The 13,188-nt window shown below is 42.2% G+C and overlaps 1 protein-coding gene across 5 annotated transcripts in view; it reads left to right on the forward strand.

Annotated features, from left to right (window-relative positions):
- myo9b (myosin IXb) overlaps positions 1-13,188 on the forward strand; it is a 41,085-nt gene that overhangs the window by 15,369 nt on the left and 12,528 nt on the right. For all 5 annotated transcript variants that reach the window (XM_054762350.1, XM_054762339.1, XM_054762360.1 and 2 more), the window contains exons 20-33: positions 412-534; positions 608-757; positions 2,503-2,648; positions 4,394-4,726; positions 4,801-4,882; positions 7,189-7,295; positions 7,373-7,455; positions 7,569-7,753; positions 9,291-9,392; positions 9,458-9,628; positions 9,716-9,757; positions 9,844-9,955; positions 12,680-12,753; positions 12,848-13,040. In XM_054762350.1, coding sequence (XP_054618325.1) covers positions 412-534; positions 608-757; positions 2,503-2,648; positions 4,394-4,726; positions 4,801-4,882; positions 7,189-7,295; positions 7,373-7,455; positions 7,569-7,753; positions 9,291-9,392; positions 9,458-9,628; positions 9,716-9,757; positions 9,844-9,955; positions 12,680-12,753; positions 12,848-13,040 — 1,903 coding nt within the window. The remainder of the gene's footprint in view (positions 1-411; positions 535-607; positions 758-2,502; positions 2,649-4,393; positions 4,727-4,800; positions 4,883-7,188; positions 7,296-7,372; positions 7,456-7,568; positions 7,754-9,290; positions 9,393-9,457; positions 9,629-9,715; positions 9,758-9,843; positions 9,956-12,679; positions 12,754-12,847; positions 13,041-13,188) is intronic.

Consider the following 13,188-nt stretch of genomic DNA (forward strand, 5'->3'; position numbering starts at 1 on the left):
TATAGGGGTGTTATTTCATGTGGAGAGGGCTCTAACAGTGTTAAAAAGCATATTTAGAAGGTCATAAACAGGTTCACGATGCCTAATATCTCTTATTTTGTCTTAGGTCTTCTATACTGGGTAATATGAGTATAAAGTTGACTGTGAGGTGTTATTTCATGTAGCGAAGTCTCTAACAATATTTAAAATAGAGCATATTTATAAGGCCATAATACCTAATATGTCTTATTTTCTCTTATGTCAACTATATTGGGTAATAGGCGTGTAAAGGTGACTATAGGGGTGTCCCTGTCTAGAGGGCTCTAATCATGTGAAAGAGTATATTTACAAGGTCATAAACTGGTATACTATGCCTAGTATGTCTTATTTTCTCTTATGTCTTCAATATTGGTGACATTCTCTGCCTGACAGGAATTTGTTGAAAAATTCCGAATGTTGCTTCCCAAAGAGGCAACCGAGTCTCCTGAGCACATCGCGGAGCTGCTCGCCAGAATGGGCTTGGACCAGAGCACCTACCAAATCGGGAAAACCAAGGTGAGTTACATTGAAGGGCTAAGAGGTTCCTGCTCTGTTTTGTTACTCCCATAATAACCCCCCTGCTGCTCAGGTGTTCCTTAAAGAAGAAGAGAGGCAGTTGCTCCAGGACACCCTCAACAAGGAAGTGATGCGTCACATCATCGTCCTCCAGCGCTGGTTCCGTGCTTGTCTGATGAGGATGCACTTCCAGCAGAAGAGGGACGCCTCGCTCATCATACAGGTACAATTCCCAAAGTGGTACACCCAAAAATGGCACTTCATCACTTCCATCTGTCCTGGAAATACTCTTGTGGAAGACTTGGTAGGAGTAGCAGTCACATCAACGCTACACGTCATTGTGCTAGGGCTGTCTGTCCATAAAAATATTTCATCGTGATTAATCGCATGTGCTCCATAGTTAACTTGCAATTAATTGCAGGTATCTATAATAAGTAGGGATGTCCGATATTGGCTTTTTTGCCAATATCCGATATGCCGATATTGTCCAGCTCTTCTCTCTTCTTCAATTGTGTATTGTTGTTGTTCTTTCATTTGTTGGCCACGTAGAAATAAAAAACAAACGTGACAAAATGCACTCATTTCATCACAAAAATAAAAGATCTCAAATATTAACAAGGCTATGAATAGTTTTGAGGACGGCTGTATATCGTACATCGATATTCAACCTAAATATATCGGGATATGACTTTTGGTCCATTTGGCCCATCCCTAGTTGGGGCGTATGAGGTGTGGTATGAAGCAGACTGATGCCATCTACTGGCCAGAGTTGGAACAAGAAGCTACACAGTCGAATTATTATGTATGTGAACGAAGGCGAGCAGGTCGTGCCAAATCTTTTTAAAAAATGAAAAAATCCAAATCTATCTGTGGCAATCTGAATTTATTAGTGGCGGGCAGCCCCAATAAATGAAAAGTCTACAAAGACAATTGAATAATTCCGACGACCTTTTATATTTATTCAGCGGCCTTTTATTTCGTGATGCCGCAGCGCAATAAAAAGCGACGTATGTCATGTGACATCCAAACTGTCATGAAACGATTAAAAGTGTCATGAAAGGTATAAATAATGAATAGCTTCCCTACATGTTATGTTCAAACAGTTCAGTTACTTAGTAGACATTCTACTCAATTGAATAGTTTGATGTTCATCATATGTTTAAATATGTCCATTTAAGCGGATTCATATCACTTCGATGATGCCTGCACTTGAACTTCACACAATATATTGGGGGAAGGTTATTACTCTATTTTATATTTCTTTGCATGATTTTTTGTAGGTACACTAAGTCCCCAACTAACGAACACAATTGGTTCCAGACGACCATTCTTAAGTCGAATCAAAATTAATATTACCAATGATATAGGTACTACATGTACGTGTATACATATACAGTATATGTGTATGTATGTAAATATGAGTTTGGATGCAGTATTAATATTTAACCAGGATAATTAATGAAAAAACAATAATAAAAGTGATATAATAATACGTAATGATAAATGTTATTTACCTTTGAAGAGGAGTGGTCCAGCATACGTCGTTGTGGAGGAGGAGGAGGAGTTATTGAAAAAAGGACAAATGGTGGTGGTGGTTAGACTCTTCCAAAAGAAGTAGTGTTCTGTGGGTGGTGTAGAATTAAGCAGGCCTATTAACTCTTCATCAACTTTAATCACACGCTCTGTCCGGGTTGTACAATGTAGCTTTCCATTTAGCTTTACACTGCATCTCCCCAGCGTCTAAATCATCCTCTGTTGGTCCCATTAGCAGTGTCACAGTGCCCTCTACTGGTCAAGCATGTACAGTAGCAGTATATAGAGTGATTCCTAAGCACTACAAGGCAAAATAAAATAAAATATAAACCAGTCGGCTTGTGTTCGTATCTGCGTTCATAAGTTGGGGACCTAGTGTATTTTTAACTTTGCGAGTGTTCAGTAGGTCCTAAATTGCTGCATGTGATGTTTCAGAGGAGTTGGCGTGAGTTTTCCGAGAAGCGGAGCAAAGCTGCCTCAGTGATTCAAACGGCGTGGCGCACTTCACTGAAGAGGTCGCAGAAACTGGACCAGTTAACCAATGATGAGAATTCTACAAAAGGCCAACCCGGACGAGTCAGGTATGTTCTCCTGATGTTCTAGAAGTACAATAAATGTATTCAACTTGGTATGTATGATGAGTCTTCACATTTAGGAAAGGAATGATTGCTCGCTTGCGATGAACGCCACTTTTAAATCCACAGGCTGGCTACAATTACCATTTATTAGGGGGGGTCACGAGAAACTCGAGATGATAAGAGAGGATTGGGTCTACAAGAACAAGACGCTTGGAGGCGAGAGACGAGGACAACAAGACACGCATGCACGTGGCAATACAGGGGTGTGAGCAAGTGTTTGTCACACTTCAATATTTCAGATCATCAAACAAATTTTAAAATATGAGTCAATGACAACACAACTTTTTATTAGTAAGGGAGAAAAAAAATCCAAACCTACATGGCTCTGTGTGGAAAAACTGATTGCCCCTCCTCCCCCCTCTTAAAACATTAGGTTTATTGAGGTCTTAAAGGTTAAAAAACAATTTCTAAAGCTTTGGAACTCCAGCCAACCACATTGAGAGCCATTATCCACAAATGGCCAAAACATGGAACAGTGGTAAACATTCCCAGGAGTGGCCGGCCGACCAAAATGACCCCGAGAGCGCAGCCACGACTCATCCGAGAGGTCACAAAAGACCCCACAACAACAGCCAAAGAACTGCAGGCCTCACTTGCCTCAGTTAAGGTTAGAGTTCATGACTCCACCATAAGAAAGACACTGGGCAAAAACGGCCTGCATGGCAGAGTTCCAAGACCAAAACCACTGCTGAACAAAAACAACATTAAGGCTCGTCTCAATTTTGCCAGAAAACATCTTGATGATCCCCAAGACCTTTGGGAAAATACTCAAAAGTTGAACTTTTTGGAAGGTGTGTGTCCCATTACATCTGGGTTTCAGAAAAAGATCATAGCAAGAGTAAAATATGGTGGTGGTAGTGTGATGGTCTTCAGGACCTGGAAGACTTGCTGTGATGAATGGAAGCATGAATTGTGCTGAAGGAGAATGTCCGGCCATCTGTTGGTGACCTCAAGCTGAAAGCAACTTGGGTTCTGCAGCAGGACAATGATCCAAAACACACCAGCAAGTCCACCTCTGAATGGATGAAGACTTTGGAGTGGTCTAGTCCAAGTCCTGACCTGAATCTTATTGAGATGCTGTGGCATGACCTTAAAAAGGCGCTTGACGCTGGAAAAGCCTCCAATGTGGCTGAATGACAACAATTCTGCAAAGATGAGTGGGCCAACATTCTTCCCCAGCGCTGGAAGAGACTCATTGCAAGTTATCACAAACGCTTGATTGCAGTTGTTGCTGCTAAGGGGGCCCAACCACTTATTCGCTTTAGGGGGCCTTCACTTTTCCACACAGGGCCATATAGCTTTGGATGTTTTTTCTCCCTCAATAATAAAAAGTTTCATATAAAAACTGCATAAAGCGTAGAGTTGTGTTGTCATTGACTAATATTTACATATGTTTGATGATCTGAAACATTTACGTGTGACAAAAAAGAAATCAGTAAGGCGGCGAACACGTTTTGACATATTGAGGCTGGCAAAATTAGCTTTAGCTTTATTTTCGTTTATTGTGTGATGAATTAATTTATTTGTTGTGGTCCCAGGCCTCGTGCCCACGCGACAGTGTCTTTTCTGAACGCTAAATGTTGTCACGTTTGAATCTCAGGAGCTGTAGTGGCATTGCTAGCGTTTACCACGTGTTAATAAGGAGCTGGTAAATCACATGTTGCGGTTCCGCGTTTGTTTCAAAACAGCCAGTCGAGGAAAGAACTGCGGCGTCAGCGCAAAGTGGAGCTCAGCCCCAACAGAAGCGAGCAGACAGACCCGGTCAACGGTGAGTCGGCACCAAAGGGCAACAGGAGCCGGGAGAGGCGCGAGGGTCGAGGTTCTCCGCCAACCCTCAACCGGCCCTTCTCCGTTCCTTTGGACCCCAAAGCGGACAGCGATGACAGCGGCGCCGGCTCCCCGAAGCCCATCTCCCTGCAGCGCTACAAAGACGGGCGCGGCTTTAAGGAGAAGGCCGAGAGGTGGCGAGGCAGGATGAGCGATGAGTCAAGTCCAGAAGTGCACAGGCGGAAAGACTTTCAGTAAGTGTTGGACTGCTGGCTTTCATTCCTTCCTTCCTGGTGCGTCACTCTCATCATGTTGCCATCGGCTGCAGGCGGCAGGGGAAGTCCATGTCCGCTGATGAACTCTCCAAGGTCAGCTCGTCCGGCTCTGACAGCTCACCGTCTGCCAGTGAGGTAAGAACTCCGAAAAGCACTCCTCTCACTTTCCTCATCAGGTTCGTCATGTACATCACACCAGCACCCCGGTATTGTGCTTCATCACCTTTCCTGGCCCCCCACCCCCTCCGTCAGGTCAGGGTGCGCATGCGCAGGAAGCCCAAACGCAAGCGGCGCTTAGCCTACGCCCGCAGCGGTTTGGTGATTAACTTTGCGGGCTCCAAGGAGAGCGAGTATTGGAGCTTTCCGCTGCCGCCCCTGAGCCCCCACGTGCCCACCCTGAAGACCTCGGCCAGTAGCGTGGACGTCCGCGCCCTCAAATCTCAGGTCAAGGTACAGACTGAGGGGAGACGTCCTCGGCCGGCGCTGCAGTGCATGCACGTCTTGCATGAGTGTGTGCACAGGAGATGCACGCTTGCGATGCTGTCTTTGACTTGTTGCGCTTGGCAGTCTGGGACGGCGTAAGAAGGAAGCTAAAAACTACAAAAACTAAAGGAAATGTCTCTTGCACCCTCTAAAGCTCATTTCTCATTCATTTATTTTGTCTTTGCCACTTGATTTTTTCTTAACTGAACGTGTGCAGACCTCTGCCAAGGTTTAAAGGCTCCCTGACATGATTGATCAACTTTGCTTAAATATGTTCTGTATTGTTTGGAATTATCTTCTACATTGTTCCATTTTTGAAAGCCAACGGTAAATTCGCAAAAATGACATTTCTAGTTGATGGCGCCAATCGTGACGAGCTCGCTCTCGCAGTTTAGCCTCATTTCCTGAAGTGACGCCATGGGAGTGCCATCACTCAGGTAAAACAAACATGGCGGTGTACGACGCAGAGGATGTTTACAGCCATTATAGCCAAGGTTTGAGACATCCGTCAATACTTTGAGGAGGAAGAAACATTTGGAGATGAAGTAGAGAACTTGTAGAACATGGACTTAAACCTTGAGACATGGAGATGAAGACTGGTCGGCTTCAAAACACGCAAAAGTAAATTAAGTGTAAATTATTCTGAAGTTGCTTATCCTTCAATTATCTTTTTAAATTGGCTTCTCTTTTTTGTGAATTTCTCCTGGAGATGAATAAAGTATTTCTCTCTTAATGAGCTTAAAGGGTCTTTAACATGTTCTATTGTATATGTGGCTGCATGTCCGAGGAGTATATCGCTGTGAAAAGATGTTTATGTAACAGATATAATGAATATCATGGAATAGTGTTTAGAAGACATTATGTAAACAGGACATACTCTATTCTGTGGCAACTTTGACTTAGTGGTGGTTCTTGTTTTGTGTACCAGCGGAATAGTATCCTTTTTCAAAATGCGTTGATAGCGTATTACAATCTAAATGCTTCTTGTAGAAGTGTTCCTTGATGGCAGTCATCAGTGAAATGATCACTGCAAAGAACAGAACCGGTGGTGGGCGTCCATCCGTCTCTCGTTCTCTGCACTTCGCTCCTCTTTTGAAAAAAAGAGACTTATCACGTAAACTTATCAGTTGGATGCTATGAACATCCAGCAGCAACACCACATTTTGATGTGAGTACTACTGAACCAAGTCAACCATCTACCTGGAGAAGCGTTTCTTTACTCTGCTTTAGCTGAGAGGCGCCACCCCGATGACACCACTTCTGGAAACGAGACTGAGCTGCGAGAGCTAGCTGGCGCCATCAACTATAAATGTCATTTTTGCAAATTCACTGCTGGCTTTCAAAACTGGAAGAATGCAGAACATAATTACAAACAATATTTCAACAAAGTTGATGAATCACGTCAGGGAGCCTTCAAACGCCTGCAGAATCCATCCTTCCAGAAGACTAACTGTCAAAGTGCAAGGGGTGGCAGCCTAATCTGGTGTACGCGTGAGTTCATGCGTGTTCTTTGGGATTTTCCATGTTGAATTTTTAGTTTAAGAAAAAAAAAACATTGAACCATTGCATTCAAATAATAACAATAAGTAGAATTATTATATAATTGACACATATTTTCAAAAAATGTTGTGTATTATTGTTATTATTGTTGTGGCGATTGTCAACCAATTTTGAATGGGAGCAGATGCATTCAGTCCAAGTATGACACTTCTTTGAAGTGTGATGTGTTTGTAATTTAGTAGTAGGATCAGGTGTTCACATGAAATGAGCTGCAGAGTAATCATCGTTGCACAGATGTGTGCATGAAGGAGGTCTGGCGGGCCAAACGGCTTTGCATGAGGGTGAAATTGTGGTTACGTGAGGCGGGCTGGTGGTGGGAGATGAGCGTGGCTGCCGTCGGGTGGAGAAAACAAAAAAAAGAAAAAGAAACTTTTTTAACACATTTTCCTGTCTTCTAGATCCCTGCGGAACCGGACGGGTCTCGGTACAGCCTTCCTGCCAGCAGCTCCAATGATGAGACCAGCCTGCAGAGATCTAACCAATCACATCTTACTACGCCTGAGAAGTAACAAAAAAAAAAACCTACAATAAAATGTCATTTTTTTGCATTTTGTTGCTGAATGGAGATTGCATTTGCTGCAGAATTTGGTTTCTTAGTCGATTCCTGCGAAAGCGACCGCCTAAATTAAGCGCCCACAGTGAGACACTATCCCAGGATAAAGCTGGTACGTCCAACAACTTCAAACTTCACTCAGAAACAGAATGTGCGGTTTTGTAATGCCGCCCTCTGGTGGTCGTTCCGCGTAACTGCTCATTGAACCGGTTCCCCCACCTCCAGTCACCTTGCCCAGGTACACGCCTCAGGTGTACCACATGCCGGACCAGCGCTCCGCCCGCATCAGTCGTAACCCCACCATCAAAATCAGCCGGGCCACTCGGGTCCAGCAGTGGAACGCCTCTCTGGACCGCGAGATCACCGATCCCAAAGAGCTACGCAACCTGGACGAGTTTCTAGGCAACCAGGTGAGCAATGAATGGGGGGGGGGGGGGGGGGGATTGTTAAGTATCTTTAGCGTCTAAATGTACCTGTGATGGTAGAAGGGTGTGTTTGCATACGCTGTGGGTTGGTGAAGGTGATGCTGGTACGGTACGTTGCTGGTCACGCCCCCAGGCATAAATACACACCTCCCCTCAAATAAACACAGTGGGGGGGGGTTACTAGTAACATATGGCAATATACAGGTAAAATATGATATTACAACACTAAGAATGCTTTACATTCAGTCAAAATTCTTGATTAAAATATTGAATAATAGCGTGTATTTCATTTCTGCATTTGATATACTGCATGTTATTTTTCGCAAGGAAACGATGCTTGATGTAAATGTACAATACGGCGTCACGCATCGTATGATGTACTTTTTCATGAATAAAAATGATGCTTGATTTGAAATACGATTGTTTACATGTTTATAAAAATGCATAACTCACGCCAGCCGATACAAGATACCACAATAATAAGCATATTGTTTAAGTGCTAGCATGCTAGCTGTTAGCATGCTAACAGCTAGCATGAGAGCACTTACTCTTTATGTAAGTTTATACATCTGAAAATGGCTTAAAGTGAAATCTTTAATACAGTGTGTATTATAATGTTATTCTACGTAGTCTTATGTATTATTTTATTAATTTGTGATATCAGCTCATTTGATACCAAAGACGTATTTCTATGTTTTTATAAACCCCCTTGCTTAATCCCAACAAGGTATTTCTACGTCTTTTACATTTTTTTGCACGAGAGGCAAAAAAGAGGTGATGATGCAACTCCGCACTAATGCCTTTCACGTCAGAGCAATTTTCAGCCATCAAAACGGCCACAAGGTGGCAGAAGCGCATCTGGTAAGAGCTCGGCAGGAGATCACGTGAACGGAAGAATCACACATGGCAGGAAGGAGGAAGTGAGAGAGCGTGGAAGAGTGTAGCGTGCGGAAGGTTACGCGTTGTAGGGACACTTTAACGCATGCACACGCGTGCGCACACATAATTCAGTTCCATATGTGACAATTGTAAATAGTTGATGGTGTTATATTTGGAAATAAAAACAAGCCTTATTTGTGTTGTTTATGTTGGCGTAGTTGTTGAGATGTTTGAGCTGTCACAAAGCAAAAAATATGTTTGAAATGTATCTTTTCACAAAAAGCTGCTTTTAGTCAGGAACTGATATTTTCCTGAAACGTGCCTATGTTCTACTGCTGATTACCAAACAACGCAAAAAGGTAGAAACTGTTTTTTCCTGATGAAAACGGGAGTGTAATGTTTGTTTTGGTAGGTTCCATGTTTATAAAACCATACAACACAATAATCTGTGTGCCTTGAAAGATCAGTCCAGATGGTCTAAAATGAAGGGGTTGTCTTTTTGGAAAAATGGCTGGGATTTGAATGAGTAGTTGGGATACGTAGTTGGGATGGGGCGTTGGGCTTTCCAAAAACGTAGAACTCCTCCAGGCTGATGGTTCACGTGTCATTTTGTGGGCACCTCATCCACAATGTGACCTGTCAGGTGAACGACCTGCGAGCGAAGGAGCTGTCACAGACGGAGAGCATCTTCCTGAAAGCCACCGTGCACTTCAGAGAGACCATCAAAGGCATGTTCTCCATGCAGGTCAGTGTGCGTGCACGTGGCTGGAGATGTTTGCTGTGATTAAAACGTGTGTGGTGGCTTCACAGAAGCCTCAGATCGGCTACAAGGACCTGATGAAGGGCTACCACAACAAAGTCTCCTCCCTCGCCGGCCCTGAGAAGAAGAACGAAGCATCGCTGGTGGTCAACTTGTTCCAGTCGGTGCTGGACGGCTTCATCAGGGGCGAGGTGAAGAGGTTGGAGTCGGAGCCGCTCAAGGTGGTTGTTGCTCTCACATTGCTTAGACTGCTCGGAGAGGAGAGGAGAGGAGAATTAAGACTTGTGGCCGCCTCTGGCTTCTTGCAGGCTTCCAAGACCACCAAGAAAAGACGGAAAAAGGACAAATGCGTAAGCCGGGCGACTCGTATCTCCCTCTCATGACTACAATGTTGCGTCGCACCACAGGAAATCATTCTGGTGTCTCCTCTCCACAGCCGGACGGCCCGCTGGGCCACCGCTTCAGCACCTCCCAGGTGAACATCATGCAGTCATGTGACCTGTGTGGCTCCTACATCTGGGGCATGGAGAAAGCCTACATGTGCAGCGGTACGTTTCAACGACACTCCATTAGGTACAGATGCACAGCGAGCGAGGCCTTGGACGCAGGGGGCGGATTTAGCCATTTGGGGGCCCAAGCATCATCTTACTGTATCATGATATTACCACTGGAAAAAACATTTAGTCTTCGGGATTTCATCTCTATGCTACTAAAACGACTGAACCTTTTGCCTTTATTCTCTCGTTAGAATGACTTTTAGTCTCTTAATATTTGGACTTTATTCTCACAAAATGACACCTGCTTTTTCCCATTTCTTTTGTTAGCATACTAGCAATGCTGATACGCAATCTGTTGGCTGTCTATGTAGGTGTATACATCTGAAAACGGCAAAAAAAATCTAATATGCTCATTTTAGCATGCCAGTAATGCTAACATGCTTGCTGTTGACATGCTCACACTAAAAATGAAAACACTGTTTATACAAGTTTATAACTTTGAAAGTAACAAAAAAGCTAACGTGCTAATTTTAACATGTCAGCAATGCTAACATGCTAGCTGTTATCATGCTATCACCTAGCATAATAGCACTTACTCTTTATGTCAATTTATACATCTGAAAACGGCTTAAATGCGAACATTAGCATACTGGCAGTGGTAACATGCTAACTGTTACATGAAACATGAAAAGACTGTTTATGTCAGCTTGTGCCATTAAAAATAGTCAAATTGTTAACATGTTAAAGTTATGTATACAGTGGCAGCAGCTCCAATATGTAGCGTTACCTTTCGCTCGTGGCCTGAGGTGCTGTGAGATAGTAGCGAGCCGGTGTGGTGTGGCGAGGTGTCACTACGCCACTCACGTAGTTCTTGGGCATAAAAAGTTAACAACAATAATAATCACAACAATGTCACTGAATTCAACAGCTTAGAAAATAAGTGAAAATTGTCCTTGCCATCTTGTGGGGTTAAAAAGTCGGTTAAAAAGTTGTTTTTGACCCGGTGCTAATTAGCTTATGTTTGTACCATTAAACGTGTTATTTGGAGCGTTTACTCTAAGGAGGTTTATATCAGGGGTGTCCGAAGGTTTTTCCAGCGAGGGCCACATAGTGAAAAATGAAAGAATGCTTTGATATTTTGTATCACAAATTAAAAAGTGCATATCAGCTTTGTGACGTAGATGAAAGAGCATATTATTACTGTCAACGTCACTCTGTGATCTCTTTTTCCTGTTTTTTTATTTCCACATACTTTATTATGAAATCATCTTAGTAGATTTTCTTTGAGTAATATTCTGACTTTATTCCCACAATATTTTTACTTGACTCCAGTGTTAGAATTTTCCCCCAACCTAATGTTCCAAAAATGACAACTTTATTTTGTTTTCTTGGTTTCTCATAAATATTCCGACTGAAAAGAACAAACATGTTTTTATTTCAACTCTATGCTTCAAAAATGACTGAATGTTTTTCCTCGTAATATGACCAGTTTATTGAGACTTTTTTATCTTTAGAATATGACTTTTTTTTTCCTCTTAATATTTTGACTTTATTCTCACAAAATAACAGCTATTTTCTTTCCATTTCTGCTGGGGGTTTTTTGTAAATTTTCTCTTTCTATTTTCTATTTCATTTTTCTTGTTGTAAAGTTTTTTAAACAGTTTCCACCACCTAATTTTCCAAAAATTACAACTTTATTTTGTTTTCTTTGTTTCTCATAATTTTACAAGAAAAACACATATTTTTTTCAATATTTCAAGTATTTTTCCTCATATTACCAGTTTATTTTTGTAAAAGTGAGACTGTTTTTTCCTGTTAGAATGACTTTTTCTCTTCATATTTTGACTTTATTCTCACAAAATTACAGCAATTTTTTCCATTTCCACTGTTGCTTGTCAATTTTCCAGCTATTTCAGTTTTCTTTTTGTAAATTTTCATAACATTTTACTTTTTCCCCAATCTAATTTTCAAAAACTGTCAACATAATTTAGTTTTCTTTGTTTCTAATAATATTACCACTAAAAAAAGCATATTTTGTCTTTAATATTTCAGCTCTATGATACTAAAATAACTGAATCTTTGTCTTCTTAATATTACCAGTTTATTCTTGTCAAACTGAGACTTTTTTTCTCGCTCGAGTGACTTTTTCTCTTCATATTTTGACTTTATTCTTATTCTTTAACGTTTTCCCCAATCTAATTTTCCAAAACTGACAACTTGGTTTAGTTTTCTTTGTTTCTAATAATATTACCAAAAAAAAGCATATTTTGTCTTTAATACTTCAGCTCTATGCTACTGAAATAATTTCTTCATAATTTTACCAGTTTATTCTGGTAAAAGTGCCTTTTTTTCTTGTTAGAATATCTTTTTCCTCAACTTTATTTGTTGTGTTGTTTTGTTCATCGTAATGTTACGACTTGAACGGTCACATTTCAATGTTATGCAACTAAAACGACGCTATTTTGCGTCATAATAGCACTTTATTTTTGTACAATGACAGCTTTTTCTGGTTAGATGACAACTTTTTTCCCCTTAATATTTAGACTTTATTCTTGTAAAATTGCTGCTGATTGTTTTACTGTTAAATGATATTTGTAGAATGCGCTGCGCGCTAACAGGCTGATATAAAGGTGAACGGGGTTCGTGGCTGCGTTTTGCACGTAAACGATGCGGTGCAGTCGTGCACCGGGATGATAAATGATGCTGCAGGTGTACCTAATGTTGTGGCCGGTGAGCGTGTTGGGACCTGGCTTGATGCAAGCGTTTATGTTGCAGCCTGCAAGTTGATATGCCACAAGAAATGCCTGAGCAAGATCATCGCTGACTGCTCAACACGCTGCGCCCTGCAGGTAAAACACACACACACACACACACACACACACACACACACACACACTTACATGCTTGCTTCATTGTTTCTGTAAAAAAAAATTTTTAAAAAAGGACGACAGCGTGCCCGGTGCCCTTCACTTCGGGGTGCACGTGTGCGTCCTGACCAGCAAGACCACCCCGGTGCCCAAGGTGGTGGAGCTGCTGCTGCTGCACGTGGAGGTGAACGGGCTCTACACCGAGGGTCTCTACCGCAAGTCGGGCTCAGCTTGCCGTGCCCGGGAGCTTCATCAGATCATGGAGATGGGTCAGTTGGACGTTAACTCTCGGCTTTCTTACTGTTTCACGCCCTTGCTTCCTCACTTGGAGGTGCAATACTCTGGTGGACATAAAGGAGAAGTACTCTGTCTTAAAGGGAAAGGACATGACACACAAGTCTTTCTCGTTTCTGTGCC

This window comes from Dunckerocampus dactyliophorus, chromosome 2 (genome assembly GCF_027744805.1).
Source record: "Dunckerocampus dactyliophorus isolate RoL2022-P2 chromosome 2, RoL_Ddac_1.1, whole genome shotgun sequence".
Taxonomy (NCBI): domain Eukaryota; kingdom Metazoa; phylum Chordata; class Actinopteri; order Syngnathiformes; family Syngnathidae; genus Dunckerocampus; species Dunckerocampus dactyliophorus.